Source organism: Euphorbia lathyris, chromosome 2, assembly GCF_963576675.1.
Source record: "Euphorbia lathyris chromosome 2, ddEupLath1.1, whole genome shotgun sequence".
Taxonomy (NCBI): Eukaryota; Viridiplantae; Streptophyta; class Magnoliopsida; order Malpighiales; family Euphorbiaceae; genus Euphorbia; species Euphorbia lathyris.
The window spans coordinates 10,588,188-10,607,762 of NC_088911.1; the positions used below are offsets into that span (position 1 = coordinate 10,588,188).

Sequence of the window (19,575 nt, forward strand, 5' to 3'; positions counted from 1 at the left end):
ATACCGCAAAACCATCTGCTTCTTTTGCAGACGTTCTTAAGAAATCCTCTGTCAAGACGACCATTCCCACGATAACGAATGCTCCCAACTCCGCTTTGCCGTCGGTTACCGAGGAGGGGGGATTCAAAGCAATCAGGATTTCACAAACGCTTTATGAAGAACGAATCAAAGCAGTTCAACACTCTGTTATTGGGCGGGTAACACTGAGCAAGGGTGAAAAACCATGGAAGCATTCTAATCTTAAGCAGAAGCTAAATCAATTCTGGAAAAGAAATTTGGACTGGAAACTTATCTCCCTGGGCAAGGGTTTCTACCAAATTGTCATGCCGGATGAATTAGCTCTTCAAGCTATCTGGAGCCAGGGAGCAATTTCGCTTAAGCCAGGAATCATCAGGTTCTCACCCTGGAGTCCAGGATTCAATCCAGAACTCCACAAGTCCACGTCTGCACAAGTTTGGGTAAGATTCTATAATTTACCTTGGGAATTCTGGGATACCAGAATCATAGCTAGTATTGCTAGAGCTGTTGGGGTGCCCATACGATTTGATAAGAACACTGTTAATGGGGAATTTGGGCACTACGTAAGGGTGCTTATAGATGTTGAGCTATCTCAAGAGATTCAGGATAGGCTAAGAGTTGATACTGATAATCACAAACAATGGGTATTCCTAGAATACGAGAATCTTCCTCCGCTATGTGGAACTTGCTTCTCAGTAGGACACTCATCCTCAGTCTGCAGGAGAAATGTCGCATCACAGCCACAGAAAATCGCACAGCCAAAAAAGCCTAGCAATATGGTTTGGCGTCGTCAACAGGCTGAAACAGAGAACACGGAAGCTGCTGCTCCTGTAAATAGGGATGATGAAATGATATACGAAACACCTAATCTCCAAATGGTGTTACACCAAAACGTGGGAGCTGAGCAAGAGCCTGAGCAAGGTGATGCCTGGGGAGACGAAAGTGAGGATGATAAGGGTTCTAGAGCAGACTCAGAGTTCGAGTTTCAGCTGCCAGAGGGGCTGCCTAAACAGGTAAATTATCTATCTGAATCTCATGAATGGACACAACACATGATTCGCACTAGCAACAGAGAAATATGCACTGTCAATGAGTTTGCTGCCGAGACAAGCGATTGGATAACACATCGCAAAAAGAAGAAAGGTAGTAAGAGTGAATCTCGTCTACAGGGAAGAACTCGTCCGCCTATTAAATTCATATGAACCTATTATACTGGAATTGCAGAGGAATTCTGAATGAAGGAACTCAGAGAGCTCTTAAACTTCTCTGTAGAACTAATCATCCGGATTTCCTGTGTTTAGCGGAACCGATGGTAGAGTTTGCCAGAATTCACCACAGTTTCTGAAATTCAATTGGTATGAATAGAATCGAGTACAACCATAACAACTCAATTTGGGTGTTTAGCAAAACTGGCACCACTACCAGCTGCTCCAATGTGATCAGGCACGAGTAGCACATCACTTTTAAATACAGCCTGAATCAAATCGATTACCAGATTTCTTTTGTTTATGGAGATAATAATGCCAACAGGAGGAGAAACCTTTGGGAGTCAATAATTGCGAGTACGGCCTGTGATAATAGAATTGTTATGGGAGACTTCAATGCAATTACTGGAGCACATGAGAAAACAGGAAGGAGCCCCTCCGAGAGCAGCTGTCGTGAGTTTCATGACTTCATCAGAAATGGGGAGCTGACAGAAGTTGAAAGCTCTGGATTATTTTATACGTGGTCAAATGGCAGAAGGGGAAATGACCATGTTGAATGCAAGCTTGATAGAGCATTGATTACTGATCATTTTATGGATAGATGGGACAAAATAACATGCTCTATTCTGCCTCGAAACAAATCTGATCACTGCCCGATCTTCATATCCTGCGCGAATGGAGCTGTCAAGAGAAGCAGGTTTTGCTTTCTCACCATGTGGACTACCCATGCTTCACTGAGAAAACTCATAGCTGATCACTGGTCCTCCAGCAATCTCTCTCTCCTGCCAGCTCAACTGCTTTGCTATAAGCTTAAATCTCTCAGACACAAGATTCAGGTCTGGAACAAGGAAGTCTTTGGTTCTGTAGACAGAAATATCTCTGAGGCACTTGCAAGACTTGAGGTAATTCAAAGCAGTATTTCTAGGGAGGGTCTCAATGATGCCAGATTTGATGAAGAGAGATTAGCACAACAGAACCTTGATCTTCAACTTTACAGACAGGAATTATTATTCAGGGATAAAAGCAGGGAAAAATGGCTTGCCGTTGGGGATAGAAATTCCTCTTTCTTCCACCGATCGGCCAAAATTCGTAAGATTCAGTCCTCTATTGACAGTATGTTGATTGATAATGCCCTTGTTACGGATGATAATGTGGTCACTCAGCATGTAGTTAACTACTATGCCTCCCTCTTCAATGCCAGCTCGAGGCAAGTTAACCATGAAGTCGTGAGATCGGTTATCCCTCAAAGTATTACTGATAACGACAATGACAGGTTGACGCAGAGACCCTTGCCTGAGGAAATTCGTAAAGCGGTTTTTAGCATGAGCAAGGACAGCTCCCCTGGGCCAGATGGGTTCGGAGGCACTTTCTATCAGCACTACTGAGATATTGTTAGCTATGATGTCTGTCAGTCGGTCCTTAGCTTTTTTGATTCAGGCTGTATGCTTCCAGGCTTGAACTCAAGAATCATGGCTTTGATTCCCAAAGTAGAAGGGGCCAATGAAATTCACCAATTCCGGCCTATTGCAATGGGGAATTTCAGCTACAAGATAATTTCGAAGATTCTGGCCGACAGACTTGCCCCAATTGCCTCCAGAATTATAATTGACAATCAATTTGGCTTCCTTGCAGGAAGAAGTATTCATCATAGCATAGCTGCAGCCTCTGAAGGTATAAACATGCTTAAAAAGAAGTGTTTTGGAGGTAACATGGCTCTCAAGATTGACATTAGAAAAGCTTTTGACACCCTAGATTGGAACTTTCTGCTGACCGTCCTGGAATCGTTTGGCTTCTCACTGAAATTTAGGAACTGGATTTTGGAAATCCTAAAATCAGCTCGAATCTCTATTGCTCTTGGTGGAGGAATTAAAGGTTTCTTTGGTTGCTCTTGCGGTGTCAGACAGGGCGATCCTCTATCTTCCATTTTGTTCTGCATAACTGAAGACTATCTTGGAAGGTGGATTTCAAGGCTAGTTGACGAAGGCAGATTTGATCCTATAAATTACATCGGCACGGAGGCTTTCCCCTCTCACCTGCTATATGCTGACGACATGATGATCTTTGCAAAAGCTACGTCAAAAAACATGAAATGCATAAAAGAAATCTTTAGCAAGTATGAAGAAATATCTGGACAGGCAGTTAATTGAACAAATCCCAAGTCATATTTGGAAATTTTGTTACTTCTATGCGCAGACATCGTCTCTCTGGCATCCTGGGCATAATGCAGACAAGCCTACCCTTGAATTATTTAGGCGTCCCGCTCTTTCAAGGAGCTCCGAGATCAAGAATATTGAGACCTATGGTGGACAAATTTCTTAGCAAATTCAGTCTTTGGAAGGGGCATTCTCTCTCCTTTGCCGGCAGACTCACTCTTGTTAAATCTGCCTTAACGGGAGCGCTTGTGCATTCTTTCCTTCTGTACCGCTGGCCGGTTTCTTTAATCGAGAAGGTGAATAGGGCTATCCGCAATTTCCTCTGGACAGGAGACAGGGATGGTAGAAAGCTAATTGTGGTCCCCTGGAGGATCTGCTGCCAACAAATTGCTAATGGTGGTTTGGGCGTCAAGGATCTCAGGATTTTCAACGATGCTCTACTGGCCAAACTGAGTTGGGATCTTCTGCAAGGAAATGGCTTCATAATCAATCTGCTCAGGCTGAGATTCTTTGAGCCCTCTGGACTGCCTAAGAAATACATCACAAATTCCTCAATTTGGTCCTTAATTAGAGCTAACCTTGAATTAATCAGAGCGGATTCAGTTTGGTGGTTTGGAGAAAATTCAATCCTTAATTTCTGGTCTGATAGATGGATTGTGCCGTCCGTAGCGGATCAGCTCGACATCCCAAAAAAAGATCAGTCAAAGCTCTATGAACCTATTCAGAATTTCAGATTGAATGGAGATTGGATTAACTTGCAAGAGTTCCAAATAAATTTTCAGGCAAGGCCCAACCTTCATTCAAAAAAAAAAGTGGCTGTTTAGATGTTTGTTGCATATGTAACTTCCTTAATAAATTGGCCTTTCGTATTTCTTATATTTTGGGTTTTGCTTATTCTTCATTGAGGTTATTGGATGTTATCTGACTAAGCTCGACCAGATCATAATTATCAATCACAATTTCCAGTTCCTGTTCCTGTTTATTTTGTTATAGATCTGTGTGCTTTTGGTAACTTTTTTGTTGTTTTGTTTTGTTGTAGCCCTGTGTTTCTTTTAGTTACAAAGTGGTTTTCCTCATAATTGAAATGGCCGTTTAGATGTTTGTTTCATGGTAGTTGAGTTAAGAATGGACAAGTAACTTCCTTAATAAATTAACATTTCGCGTTGCTTATCTTTTGGGTTTTGCTTATACTAGTAGTATCGCTAATCTTCCTATCTTTCATTAACACCAAGCTCAGTAAAAGAGATGGTCAAGACCTGTGTGAACCAACTAGCTCCATCGGCTGCTTCAATGATCTCTGGTTCTGTGTTTATATAGAGTAAAGGGAGCTAAAATATACTTTTTGGAGAGTCAATAAGTTTTTTAAACAAGTTGAGACATAAATATAACTTTTTAAGAAGCGCATAAGCTAAGAGTTTTTATCTTTTTAATTTTCAGTTATACTTTACTAGTAATCATTTTAACTAATTTGATACTAATATTATGAATAATAAATAAATAAAAATTATGTTAAAATATTGATATATGAAAATATGTGAGGTAGTACTTCGTTATCTGAGATGAATTTTTCGGTGCTTGAGATAACACAGAAAGATAATCATCTCACGACGAGGCTATTGATAGAGACTCCACTCTATTGCCTAAGTTAGAGAAGGTTAGAATAGAGTAGTTAAATAATTTAGGGAGAATTATAATAGATATATGTATGTATTCAATTACAATGTTTTAAAATAATAATAAATTACGAGTTGAAATTAAAAAAAAATAAAAAAATAGGTAACTTTTTAAATCTTATATCCTAAAAGATAAAAAAAAAAGTCTCTATGTTTTCACATTTTGTTATACATGTATATGTGTAATTCGTTATGTCCAAACAAGGACTGTGGTTTTTGTTTTACTACAAACTAGTATTTTTTAGTTTGACACTTTAAAAATTACCATCAACGACCTCAAAGTGACCTAATAATTAAAGTTATTTAGTACCACATTTATTATGGAACCAAAATTTTAATTTTATTATTTTTGGAGTTTTCTCTTTCTAAACATTTACTTTTTCTCTACTCCCAAACAATACCTAAATAACCTCAAAAATACTCCCTCCGTTTTTTTATTATATGACGTTTTAGTTTTTTTTTTATTTTGTTTTTTTTATATGTCGTTTTGTATTATCAATGCACTTTTAGAAATATTTTCTTAATTTTGCCCTTATTTATGACAAGAGAGAAAAGTTTAGTATCAATGCAAATAATCTCAATTAAGCTATAAAATTTTAACAAAAGAGAGAATTTTTGCATAGAAATTAAAAATTCAAAAGAGAAGTATTGAGAGTAAATTAATCATTTTAATAATATAATTAATATTGTATTGGTTTTGGTCAACAACCATAAATGATATATAAAAAAGAATGGATGAAATATAAAGTTAAAAAATTAAAATTGCTCCGTATAAATAAAAATAAAATTTAAAGTAAATATTTTTTTATGAAATTAAAGTAAATGCTTTACTTTTATTGATAGGCATTTTATGATTTTAATTAGTTATTCTTGGAAAATACAATTTATATTAAATGGTGATATATTGAGAGTAATTAGTACCGGTGGTCACAAAATTTTATATATTGTTTTTAAAATGTCACAAAAATTTAATTTGTCTTAATAAAACAATTTTAAGTTTGTTTTTATCCCAATAAAGTAACTTTGGACGTTTTTCGATCATTTTTTCATCGGAGTTGATTACGTGACATCTAATCACATATTTAAACATCATGTGAAATAAAAAAAATTAACCACAAATTAAATCAAGTAAATAAGGATTGTTAATTAAAATTTTAACCACAAATTAATTTACGTGGCATATCGATATCAATTAAAATGTGTAGTTAATTTTTTTTTTAATATACTAGATGCCGCTGACGTTAAGATGCTACATGAGCAATTTCGATAAAAAGATAACTAAAAAAAGTTCAAAGTGTCTTTATTGAGATAATATTAAAACTTTAATGATTTTATTGCGGCAAACCTTTTATGATTTTTTAGAAACATTGTCCGAGTAGGGGCGGTGATAAGTAATTTGGAACGGTAAATAGTAATACCTAAAGAAAATCAATAAACAAAGGTTAAAATAGTCTTTTTTTTTTTTTTTTTTTTGACAAATAAAAAACCTTTGGAGCCAAATTTCAGATATTCACTCAAGAATGAGAAACCCCGGGGAAGAAGACGGCGCCGGCGCTCGTCGAGTTAACCACTGTCAAGCACGTTGTTCAAAACCATCAATTTCGGAGACGCAGAGAAAAAATCGGGCACGTGACATGTCACTGCAGATAGTGGCAATAACCGTCTTAACAGTCACCGGAAAGGAATCACGAACTAGAGAGAGAAAACACAAGTGCACGTCTCATTTCCACCATCCCACTCACAAGTCAGAAATCAGAATCAATGGAAGCAAAGAAAGACGACATGGTAAGAAAAGGTCCATGGAAAGCCGAAGAAGATGAAGTACTAATAAACCATGTGAAGAAACACGGTGCTCGAGACTGGAGCTCCATTCGATCCAAAGGTCTCTTGAAGAGAACCGGGAAATCCTGCCGTCTCCGATGGGTCAATAAGCTCCGACCTAATTTGAAGAAGTAACTGAGTTTAGTTGTTAAATTGTTAATTGGAAGAGTTAATTATGGAGTTCAGTGATTGAGTTTGTGTTTTGGTTTGCAGTGGATGTAAATTTACGGCGGAGGAAGAGAGGGTTGTGATTGAATTGCAGTCTCAAATTGGGAATAAATGGGCGAAAATTGCGACGTATTTGCCGGGAAGAACTGATAATGATGTCAAGAATTTTTGGAGTAGTAGACAGAAGAGACTTGCGAGGATTTTACAGGCTTCATCCACTACTGGTTCATCTTCTTCCTCTTCTAATCTGAAACCACAGAAGGCTAAGAAGGAAGTTTCTGTTGTTTGTGATTTTCAGGTAAAAATGCTCATTTTTCTCTGTTGATTTCTGTGTTTCGTTTGTGTCTGTTTTCTGTTTCGGTCTAATGGCTATGTTTTAGGAATAATGTTTTCCGGTGTCAGTTTCTGTTTCGGATTTCCATTTCCATTTTCGTGTCCGTTTCTGTTTCGATTTGAAGGCTACGTTTTAGGAATAATGATTCTGTTTTGGATTTCCATTGTCTGTGCAACATTGTTTGGTTTTTAACTGAATTTTAGGCTATCAATAATCGATTGACCACAAATGTATCAATATTCGAATAAGTGAATTTGCATAACAAGCATTTGAGAAATCTGAAAATGGCAGAAATGGGAATTGTAATGTAATGGGAGAAGAATTTTTTGATGCTTCTATTAATAATTGCTGTAGGAACTTCAATTTCGGGTTATGTTGTTATGTTGTTATGTCATCTATATGTTTGTTATGATTATAATCATGTTGTGTCAATCACTGTAAATCGTGTTATCATATTGTGTTCTTTTCACTTTTAAGGCACCACCGTTACAGAGTTATTCAATGGAGGAAGATTCATCAGCAAGGGCTCACCTGTGTTCCTCATCTTACGTCGAAAATGCTACTACTACTCAACCATTAGCTATGATTCAATTGCAATTAACTACGGATGAGATGTCTGATTTCGATACAAATCACATTCAAGTCGAGCCTGAGCTACAGGTGCAGCAGCAAATTCCATTCCATGAAATCCCACAGCCTCACCCGGAGCTTACATTCTCTCCGGAAAGCCGGGAAGTATTGGCCAGACTTGAAGATCCTTACCCTTTCATAAATGTGTTTGGACCTCCTGAAACTGGATCGTTGGGGCCACCATTTTTCGATCCAGCTTTTCAGAACCCTGAAACTCCGGACATTTTCTTCGACGACATCCCTGCTGACATGTTCGACAATATCGAACAGCTTCCGAGCCCTTAGCAGTAGTCGACGATTACAGAACTGTTATTGTTTGTACATTCAGCTGTAATTCTTGTTAAGTTGTTGTTCTAACTGTTAATTGTCTTTAACTAACATGGATGGTATGATAGTTTAAGTTTACCACTTTTAGCAGACATCAGCAGCATTTGCCATTTTGTTTTCGCCTTCTCGTGTCATCAGCATTTAATCAAATCGATATTGATATGTATATACACACGTACACGCACACATTAACATCACTACTATCACCAATACCCTAGTCTTAGAAATTCAAACAAGTTCATCTGAAAGTTGAAGCTCAATCAACTTTATTCATAACACCACAACAATGTTCATCGCAAAGCAAATCCCCTGTACCAATTCCTGTTTTCAGCAGATACGAGACAACGCCATTACCAGAGTTCTTCCTCGGTTTTCTGCCGCCGCTATTTCCTTGTTGCCACCGGTTTTCTCCTCCTTATTGGTGAGTGGCCTCTGTATTTATTATCACCTGAATAAATGTGAGAAAATTTCCATGAAAAAATCAATAAATTGAATTGCTTCCTGGTTTGAAATCAGCTATCCTTCACTTTGCTTAACATGTTATTAACTTGTTTTACTTCATTGATGAACTTAATGTTTATTTGGAAGCTTGATTAATGTAAATTCTCTTATTCGTGCTAAAGGTTTTGATGATTGGTAGGGATGGCCTTTTGTGTTAAGACTATTGTTTGATGCTAGGATTAATTGGATGGGATTTGCAATTGAAGTATGATTTATTCTTAGGTGTGTGATTTTTACATTGTAAGAAATTTGCATTTCAAGTTCAAGAAACTTGGGTTTATGGCTAGGGTGGCAATTCGGGTTGGGGTTTCATAGTCGTGCTATGTTATCTATATCTTTTGTTAGTCGAGTTGTCTCTGTAAATAGTGTTATCGTGTGAGAATTTCCGCCTCTATTTAGGCAATCTGGTTTATGATTGCTTATGGCTTCTGTTTTGTGTATTGCAGATGACTCGGTGGGACGAAATCCTGTCTCTTCCTGTACAGAATCCCCCAACTTTAGAATTTTCTGCTGCTGAACTTGTGTGGTCGAAGATTGAAGATTGGCGCGACAACATAGATAGACTTGCTCTTATACTTTTTTGCCAGGGTGGATGATTTTGTGAGAGGTGAATCTGCAAATAAAGACTGTCCAACAAGATTTCATGTTGAAGCAAGAAGACGTCGGCCGCCACAAACATCTCTCAAGCAAAAGGCTGATGGAATTCTTGAATATATACTGTAAGTTCTACCATATCCATTCAACATTCAGCAGTTCTTAGTCGTGTGATCCGGGGACCATTTCGTTGATCTATTTGAATATTTAGGTATTGATGTTCGCTTGGTCCTGATGATCATTGGAAAGGTGGCTTAGTACGACAGAGTAGGACTACTTATGTCCCGAAGAAGAAAAATGCTGGTCGACCAAACACGAAAAGAGGCTGCACCTGTCACTTTCGGCTGGTTAAGGTGGATAAGTTTATTTCGTGTTGATATCTACTAATCGTGAATTGAAAATGTGGAGTTTGTTTGTTTGCTTTGATTGTTTTTCTTCTCTGTCAATGTGATTTTGAAGTCAATTCATGATTGGTTTTGAAATTGATCAATGGATGTGTCGCATACAGATGTAGCAGCTAAGGACGGAGCAGTTGAGCCCCGGAATGGTGCTTGAAAGTGAGTAATCAATCTGAATGCAGTGGCAGAACCAGGATCCCGTATCTGGGGATGCAATCGTGACAGGTGGAGGGCTGCCTAGAACCACTCTCCCAGGCTGGATTCCGGCGGTCGGGGTAATCAATCTGAATGCAGTGGCGGAGCCAGGATCCTGAATCTGGGGATGCAATCGCGACAGGTGGAGGGCCACCTAGAACCACCTCTCCCAGGCTGGATTCCGGCGGTTGGGGGTGCAATGGTACCCACGCACCCTGTCCCTCCGCCTCTGCTGATCTTATTTCGAGGGATGCAATCTGGTTGATTTGGATTCAACCAAAATCTGCTTTTGGCTCCTCTCTAACAAGCTGCCTGGAAAAGAGGTGCTTATGTTATGCTTTATGATCATTTGATTTATTTATTTTTTTGTAAAAATGAATCAGAGCTCGACGTTGATTATTAGTTTCATGAATTCGTTGGAGGATAAAGAGGGTCGATTTAGCGACATTAATTTAGTCCATAACACTTGTCATTTTTGTTAAATTAGTCTTAAAGTGACACGTATTAGTATATAATTGGTGCTTTTCGGTACGTGTCATTTTAGACAGATTTGACAGTAGTGTTCACATGGACCTTGATGACCAAATGAATTGTGGTCATTCACCGTTAAATCTAAGCAGATTAAATTTAAGCTTTAGGATGCTTTGAATCTTCGTCCCATGTTTTCGACCAGCCTAGATCTAACGGTGAATAACCACAATTCATTTAGTCATCAGGGTCCATGTCAATACTACTGTAGATTTGATAGACAACTTCAAGTTGAAGGGCTAAATTGGTATTTAAAGTTCACTCCGAGTCGATCAACATGTGCACTTGAATGGCTAAATTGACCCTTTTATCTATTCTTTGGCAACCACATTGATAGTAATCTGTTTTACCATTTTTCAGCATGCTGTCATTTTGTTTCACCTGCTCCTGTTTGGTGTTGCTATTTCGAATATTTACTAAACACTTTTTGTCTCTTATTTAATCTTAAAAGACAAAAAAAAAACAGTTCTGAAAATTGAAAATAAACCGTCACTTAATGTTACCTATCTATAATGTTACTTGGTGGCTTCTAATCTATTCATTTGTAAAATATAAGAAAATATTTCATTAAAAGATGCTAGGTGCTAATTGGGCGGAAAGTGTTTTTAGAGTGTTTTTGGAGATTGATCTTATACATATATTAATTGGATTTATATTTCTTTTTATATTTTTCTTATCCGTTAATTTACAAATTATTATATACCTACAATTAAAATAAGTGTTATATTATTTAAAAATATAATATAAAATAATTTAATATAGAAAAACTGTATAATTAATATAAACGGTGTGTTTTATTCAACATGTTGCAATGTGATTCTAAATAAGAAAATATATGAAAACATCAACATAAATTCCCCAAACCATCTCCCTCTCAACTCCATCTTCTTGCTTCCAATTGTACGTGGAGTCTGAACCTGCTGGCACGTAAAATCGTAATTTTGTTTTTCCTGGACGGACGAGTTCTTATATTAAGCACCGGGTATTCCATGTCAATCGGAAGACCTTCAATTCATATTTGGACACGTATATTGTGATCATACGTAATAATTAAAATAGTGGAGCCTCTTATAATATGTGTGGGTCAATATTACACGTGTCGAAATATGTATGGAAGGTTCTTCATTTGACATAGAGAACCGGATGCTTCTAATAATTTGCCCAAACGGAGATGTATGTTTACTGTATTAATGCTTCATTTTGTTTTAAAATATTTAAATGTCCAAAAGTAAAGAAGTATTCTTAACTTGAAGCTAGCTTTGATCTGATCTGACTTCTAATGGAGGATTTGCATCTAATTTCAATCCATTACTCTTATTTATTCCCTTCTTTGCTCTTATCCAATTTATTCCACATCTTTGCATTTTTAGTCGTAAAACTTCTCGCCTGGTAAGTTCAAATTTCGATTCATTTTAGCTTTTCATTCGTTTCGAACTTTATATTTGATTTCAATAGTGTTATTCTGCATAATTTATGTACAACAACTCATCAGAATTTTAATGTCGCATAGTAAACAGCTGATTAGATGCCAACTAAGCGTCGTGCCAGACAATAATGTATTTTTTTATTATTATTAAAATGCGCTACGTGTGTGCTATGCCATTTATACAACTCGAACATTTTTGAAGTGATACTTAATTGACATATAGTCAATTGTGTTTTATGTTGCGTCAATCTTTCAGTGAGTGACAAATTGGTCGAATTATTTTATTGAAATTAATTGTGAAGTTCAATGATTTTATTAGAATAAAATAAAATTTAATGAACTTTGCGAAACAAATTCTAATTAAATTTCAATGATCATTAGTAGGGGTGAGCAAATTTTAGTAGTTACCAAAAAATCGAATTAAAATATTTCTCATCCAATTTAAGATAATATTTTATGATATTTTCGGTTTCGATTACTTATTTATATACTAATATATTTCTATATTTTCTTACTTTATATTTATTATACATTTTTTTTTTGTGATTTTTCAACGTATTATAATAAATTTCTGTTGATCATCGATTAATAATCGAACCGAACCAAAAACTTCCATTTTAATTTATCTATATTCAGTTGTCACACTTGTTCAGTTCAGTTTCAATTTATTGCGACGAAATCAATCTTATTAACCGAACTTCCGGTTCGATTAGTAACGAAACCAACGCTCAACCCCAATTTGTGTCGATTTTGATTCAGTTTGCAGGCTAATTGAACAACATCTACAGATATGCCAGAGAATGATCAGTTATTACCAAACACTTCAAAAAAAACCTACGAGTTAACAATTTGGGTTCCCGAAAACTTGGAGACAACCTTAAATGACAGCGTTTGCATCTACGCTGTCCCGCCTTCACTTCGTCAAATAAACCCGTCAGCATATACTCCTCAGGTAATTTCTATAGGTCCAATTCACCACGGCGAAGACTTCCTCCAAAAAATGGAGATTCAGAAACTCAGATAAAAAAAAAAAAAGGGCGGCCCGGTCGCATTACGCGTCCCCGCTGAGCGAGGGTCCGGGGAGGGGTCCCACCACAAGGGTGTACTGGGGGCAAGCCTTCCCCTGCCAATTTATTTTGGCAAGAGGCCGCTCCTAAGACTCGAACCCGTGACCTCTTGGTCACACGACAACAACGTTTACCGTTGCGCCAAGGCTCGCCCTCTATTCAGAAACTCAGATACTTCAAAGAATTCTGTAAGAGAAAAATACCGTCGGAAAACGAATACGAACGAGAAAAGTTTGCGACAGAGCTTCTTAATCAAATTAGCGACGAAGAAATCTGTCGTGTTACTCGTACGATCGCTCTGATACCACCACGGAATTGGTGAATTTGATTTTGTTGGATAGCGTTTTCATTATCGAACTTTTCTTGAGAAATCTCAAGTTTTCGGATCATCGGAGCGATTTCGTGATGGGGAAACCGTGGTTGAGAACTGATGTGCAGCAAGATTTGATCTTGCTTGAAAATCAGATTCCTTTTTCGGTTTTGGAAAAAATTTATAATTTTGCTAAGAAAAGTATTCTTTCTGCCATGGATGAACCACAAAATTATCCTAATTTTATTGATTTAAGTTGTAATTATTTTCATAATTTCAAGCCGAAAAAAGCAACGGTAGAGAACCCGGAAAAAGTGTTGCATTTCACTGATTTGGTTAGGTATTTTTGGACCTATAAGCACCCTCAAATGTGGCCCGGAACCATTTGTGGTCTTTGCAACATTACTAAGCTGCATCAAGCTGGGTTGAAGCTGAAGCCAGTCCGGGATAAGTGTTTCCTCGACGTTGAATTCAGGTACGTGTGACAATTTCTGACACGATTTATAGAGATAAATTTAGTACATTTGTTTGGAATGCTTAACGATACCTGGATCATCAATTTAGTACATTTAACTGACATGACGTGATAACATGATTTATAGAGATAAATTTATTTCAATGTAAATTGCATTAAAGTCGTTATGATGAATTTAGATAGAAGAAACCACCAAAATAGTTACATGGTAGCCATGTTGGAAAAAAATTATTTTTACGTGCGACATGACAATCACGTGTATATCACATGACTGCTAAAAACATTAAAATTATTTTTTTTTGTTGCCACGAGACCGTTTCTAGCAGTTGGTGTAAGCAAATAAAAAATGTATATTATTTGTCACATGACTGTCATATCATATATAAAAGTCAGTTATTTCCAACGTGATAGTTACATCACTATTTTAGTGACTTTTTGTTGTCTTAAAAAGTTCGGGGTTGGAATTTGAATGCAAGCTTCTACATAAATAACCTGATTGACTGCACGACACAATTATTATATTACATATAATAGGAAAAAATATAAAATCAGTCCTATAATTATTAGGAAAAAATATATTTAGACTCCACGTATAAAATCGTGTAATATTAGCAAATAGCACTAACGTTTTGTAGATAGATCAATTTCAGATTTCATTACTGATAGCTCCAATAGAAATTTATTTCCGTTAAATTAGTTCTATGTCTGTGCCTCTAAGCTCCACCGACGTCCATTTGGAACCAGTGATGGATACAGAGAGATTTGAGCACTCAATCGATGCCGAAACATGTTAGAAAAAGCTTTATGGAATTTACGTACAAGATTTAATATTTTATACAAAAACACTAAAAAAACTATCAATTGAGCACAAAAAAATCAACCGAGAGCACCAAAACACTTCTTATCAGTAAATTATGAATCTGTCATTGCAATACACATTTAGTTTTAATACTGCACATTTTTATACGTCGGGTCTAAATATGTTCTCTCATAATAATCATAGTACTAAATTTGTACCTTAGGTGCCACAAACGTAGAACAAAATTAACTAAAAATGAGCATCTAATGTTTATAGAGTATCAGGGCCGGTGAAAATTTAGGGGCTCTAGATATAAAATTTACTAATTAAAGTGTAAATGTTGGGCAGGTTTTGTTAATTTTTTTTTATCAATGGTCTTTCAGAAAGAATTAGGTCATCCTGTATGATTTTATCACTATCCATATTAAAAAAAAAAAAAACTTTTATATATACATATAACACTATTTCTTTTTGGCTTAATACATCATTTGCCTCCTGAATTTGTCCAAAAAGCTTGATTGGCCCCCTGAACTTTCAAAGTGTCCCGATAGCCCCCTCAACTTGCATAAAATATTCAGTTAGCCTCCTGAACTTATGTAAAATGTAATCAATTGATCACTGGGTCGCAAAAAAGTAAGTTAAATGCGGAAGATGTATTCCACTCATTTTAGAATGTTATTACATAATTCAAAAATAGATTAAAAAGGAAGTTATTGCTTGCTCAACTATACAATTTGTCTTCTCTAATATTAGAACCATATACCCCGATTTTGGTCGTTTTACTTTTTTTAAGACTCGTGCAATACATCTTCCGCATTTAGTTTTTTTTTTTTTTGCAACCGAGTGATCTATAGATTACATTTTGCGCAAGTTTAGGGGGATAACCGAATATTTTATGCAAGTTTAGGGGGCTATCGGGACACTTTGAAAGTTAAGGGGGTCAATCAAGCTTTTTGGATAAGTTCAGAGGCAAATGATGTATTAAGCCTAAAAAAGTTTTACTTTCATATATACATATAACACTAATTTCTTTTTAGGCCCCTTCAGCCTTGGCCCTAGGCCGGCGTATCCCGGGCCTAGGTCCAGGGCCTGCCCTGTAGAGTATGTAACATTAATACGAACATTGCACGGTTTTATGCACATAGTCTAAATATATTGTCTCGTGTAGTGCTAAATTTATATCTTATCCCAGTATAATCATATGAAATCTTATCCCAATATAATTATGTGAAACACATAGATAATATAACACGATTTTGACATAATAACCGGACTTGCCACCCCAAAATGCAGGCAAGGAATGAGTTGTCTAATGCGAGCGGAGCTAAAACTCCCGAGTTTCGAAATAGACGACACAACAGAATTCGTGGTACGAAATCTAATGGCGCTCGAGCAATGTCATTACCCGGACGAAACATACATCTGCAATTACATAAGACTATGGGATCTGCTAATAGATACAGCAGAAGATGTAGATTTACTAGTGGAGAAGAAGATAATAGTGAATGGACTTGGAGATGGAAATGCAGTGGCTGAACTAGTTAATAAGTTATGTAATCAGATCGTTGAAGTTAAATCGTGTTACTATGTCGTTGCTATTCAACTTAACGGGTATTACGAGAGCTGTGGAAATCATACAATGGCGACGCTTAGAAGTGTTTATTTCGGTGATCTTTGGCGAGGAACTGGAACTCTTGCTGCTGTTGTTTTGCTCATTCTTACTTTGATTCAAACTGTTTGCTCTATTCTTCAAGTCTAGTAGTCGGTGTTCGGAACCCGGGTTTTGGAAACAAAAGAACTCGGTGATTCAATCGTCCGTCGTGTTTTGATTTGATTCTTGTATGCAATTTCTTCCTTTTTTGTTTGATTTTGTGAGATTCTATTCTATGTTTCTATTTGTAGTTCAATTCGATTCGGCTAATGAATTTGTTAAAAATACCGATTTTGGAAACAAAAAAACTCGGTTCAATCATTGTGTTAACTCTCATATGTTAGATTTTACAGACCCACATCGTTATTCACGGGCTGAGTTTGAATATTTATCTTCAATGTGCGACCTCAGCTCAATCTGTTTAATTCGTATATAAAATAGGTTAGGTTTGAGATTTATCTGAAAAGGCCAAGTCGACCCGGCTTGACCAAGGGCGACTCCCCATTTTAGAGGCCCTAGGCCTCCACTTTTTATACTCCATCTTTTATAAATTAAATTTAATTAATTTTTTTACCAAACTAATAAATAAAGATCAAACTTTTGAAACAATTTGTGAAAAACGAAACAGTTAACATTTATATTATTGTTAGAATAAAAAATAAAAAAAACTTGGTTTAACTTTTTTTTTACAAGCACAGCTTCGTGGTTTAAAAAGTTACAAACAGAGGTATCTGATTTGTGCTGTTTGGAAACTCTAAAATGTCGTGAAAGAGGTTTTTGTCTATACCGAGATGTTCATCACTTGAATAAAACCAAAAATGCAATTTGCTTCTTGATGGTCTCTAGTCAGAGTCTATAAGTTTGTTATATGGACTTTTCTATCAAGACAAACCCCTATACATGGTGTGTTGTTACATCTGCATTGACGGCTTGATGTGCTGTTGAGCACCCCTACTCTAAGGTTTCCGTCTAGTCTAACAATTATTCGTACGCCATAAAGCTTTTCCACATTACCAGGGATTCATAGACCTTTAGACATGAGAGTTCGGTATGGTCCAACAGACCACAAACGAAACAAAAACGTTTAACGTGCTCATATTTGAATTCAACCCAAAGCCAATCACCATGTGATTTTCTTCATCCTCATACACCTCATTAAAAGCTTCTTTGTATCAATAGAAATACGAATTCACATGACCTCTCGCCAAACACCTTGAAAATTATTAGAAAGTAAAATGAATGGAGCATAGTACGCGAAGAAACTAAGCCGTTACAACTGTTTCAGAATTTAAAACACAAAAGGCATTGCAGATTTTAGAGGAACAACCATTACGAACCCCGTAATTAGTTAAAGGCTTCTTTATATGCTAGAGAAATGCTTCACATTTTTGGATGTGGGAAGCTCAAATATTATTTGATCCTCGTAATAATCATTTCAACTGTTTCACTTTGACTTTTAATTTCTCATTCATCCATTTTCTGCTTTGAGCTTACAATATATTGTTGGAAAACTTTCACGACATAGAATACATTGACGTATTTCAAGAGTCATTTATCCTTGTATATTTAATATTGAAATCGTCAAAAAATAGCACTACAAAAATACTATATTATATATTTTTTCAAAAATATTATTTAAAAATAATAATGTGTAATGATTTATTATATATATATATAATAAATTTAGACCCTTAGTTTATAAATTCTAATTCTTGAAATATATTAAAAATAATGATTTATTTAATTTGATATAATTAAAATTAGGGTTACATATAGATGTCTGTTGTTTCGCCGATTTGCAGATGAGTATCTGTGGTATTTTTCTTTACAAACGCAATCATGTGGTTGCAAAATTTTACATTTTTTTACTTTGCCAAATTTAGCTGATAACAACCTCGAAATGTAAATTTTTAAGAATTAAAGTTGTTTAGTATCATATTTACTATGGAACCATATTTTTAATTTTTCAAAATTATCATTGTTGGAGTTTTCTATCTTTAAACATTAACTTTCTCTTTCATAAAAAAACAATATCTAAATGACCTCAAACTTAAAAAGTTGAACATTAAAGTTGGTTAAAATTTTAACTCTTGAAAATTTTCATTTTGAAGTCGTTATCGGTCAAATTCTAATAAAGTGAACCTAAATGTAAAATTTTATAAATCACAAACATGCATTTACAAAAGCAATTAGCACATTTATCCATAGGGAAAATTACAAAACGAGATCAAATTGGAGGCCCATTTACATATTTAACTCATTTACTCAACCTACTACATATCTAGACTGATTTTATGTGACTTTTCTATAATACCCCTAACCTTTCCACTTCCCACCACTCGCGAACGGCCGCTCCCCCTATCTCCTTGGTTACGCGAAAAGTTGCTCCTCTATTAATGATTTGAAGACTTTTGATCTTAATTTTTTCCTTTAAATTGCACGAAATCTGCACCATTTCGCCAAAATCACAATGAATTTCTCTTTTTCCCATCTTCATCTCTTGATTCTGCAACTTCCTAACCCTAGAAAACGAAGCTATGGTTCTTCATCTTCCTGTTCGTTACTTGGTTTCTTTCTTCTTGTTACCATGTTATAAATGGTTATTCTACGTTATTTCCTTCGTTTTCCCCATGTTATCATATTGTTATAGTCGCTTTTGGGGGTGAAAGGGGCGAAAAATGTAAGTATCTGTTGTTTTTTCTGCATTTTTTCATGAATTCACTTCGCAATCGATGGTTTCGCGAAGCTTTGCGAAGAGAAATAGTCTGGAAAGTGACAATCTACTTCGTGAATCGATGATTTTGCGAAGATCTACGAAGAGAAAGAGTCTAAAATGTTTGGATCTACCTCGCGAATCGATTAGTTCACGAAGTCTGCGAATAGATCCTGACGTTTCAGTCCTCGTAGACTTCGCGAAAGCATCAATTCACGAAGTAGATCGTCACGTTTCAGACCTCGCATACCTCGCGAAAAAATCGATTAGCGAAGTAAAATCACCTCTTTTCCTGCACACATTCGCATGCTTCGCTAATCTTCATTTCGCGAAGCCAAAATCGTCTTTTTTCTGCCTCACACGATTAATTTTTTCTGAAGGTGGTTGAATACGTAACATCCCTTTCTGGAAGGCGGCGTACTGGGCTTCAGGGGAGATGATTTTCCTTCCTGTATAGGGATGAACTTCCCTCAAGATTGACACATTCACTCGTGAAATGGTTCGTTAGGAGAGATTGTGCCAATCTTGGATGCACTATGGGGCACGTCCATCCCATAGTGCCAATCTTCAAAGTGAACCTCACTAATCT

At 36.2% G+C, this 19,575-nt stretch overlaps 1 protein-coding gene and 1 pseudogene across 1 annotated transcript; both read left to right on the forward strand.

The window, feature by feature from the left end:
- The first annotated feature begins 6,587 nt into the window (after window positions 1-6,587).
- Window positions 6,588-9,405, forward strand: LOC136216587 (transcription factor DUO1-like). The gene is made up of 4 exons (XM_066003140.1): window positions 6,588-7,001; window positions 7,084-7,336; window positions 7,850-8,750; window positions 9,277-9,405. Exons 1-3 carry the CDS (start codon window positions 6,811-6,813, stop codon window positions 8,285-8,287), a joined length of 882 nt encoding a protein of 293 aa, XP_065859212.1. The 5' UTR covers window positions 6,588-6,810; the 3' UTR covers window positions 8,288-8,750; window positions 9,277-9,405.
- Window positions 9,406-12,563: 3,158 nt separating this feature from the next.
- Window positions 12,564-16,534, forward strand: LOC136216592 (UPF0481 protein At3g47200-like; annotated as a pseudogene).
- Window positions 16,535-19,575: the final 3,041 nt, after the last annotated feature.

Bases quoted from the DNA above. Each gene is read 5' to 3' on its own strand.
- LOC136216587 (XM_066003140.1), top strand. From the start codon at position 6,811: ATGGAAGCAAAGAAAGACGACATGGTAAGAAAAGGTCCATGGAAAGCC. The intron at 7,002-7,083 runs GTAACTGAGTTT...TTTGGTTTGCAG, and splicing joins CTCCGACCTAATTTGAAGAA to TGGATGTAAATTTACGGCGG. The intron at 7,337-7,849 runs GTAAAAATGCTC...TTCACTTTTAAG, and splicing joins CTGTTGTTTGTGATTTTCAG to GCACCACCGTTACAGAGTTA.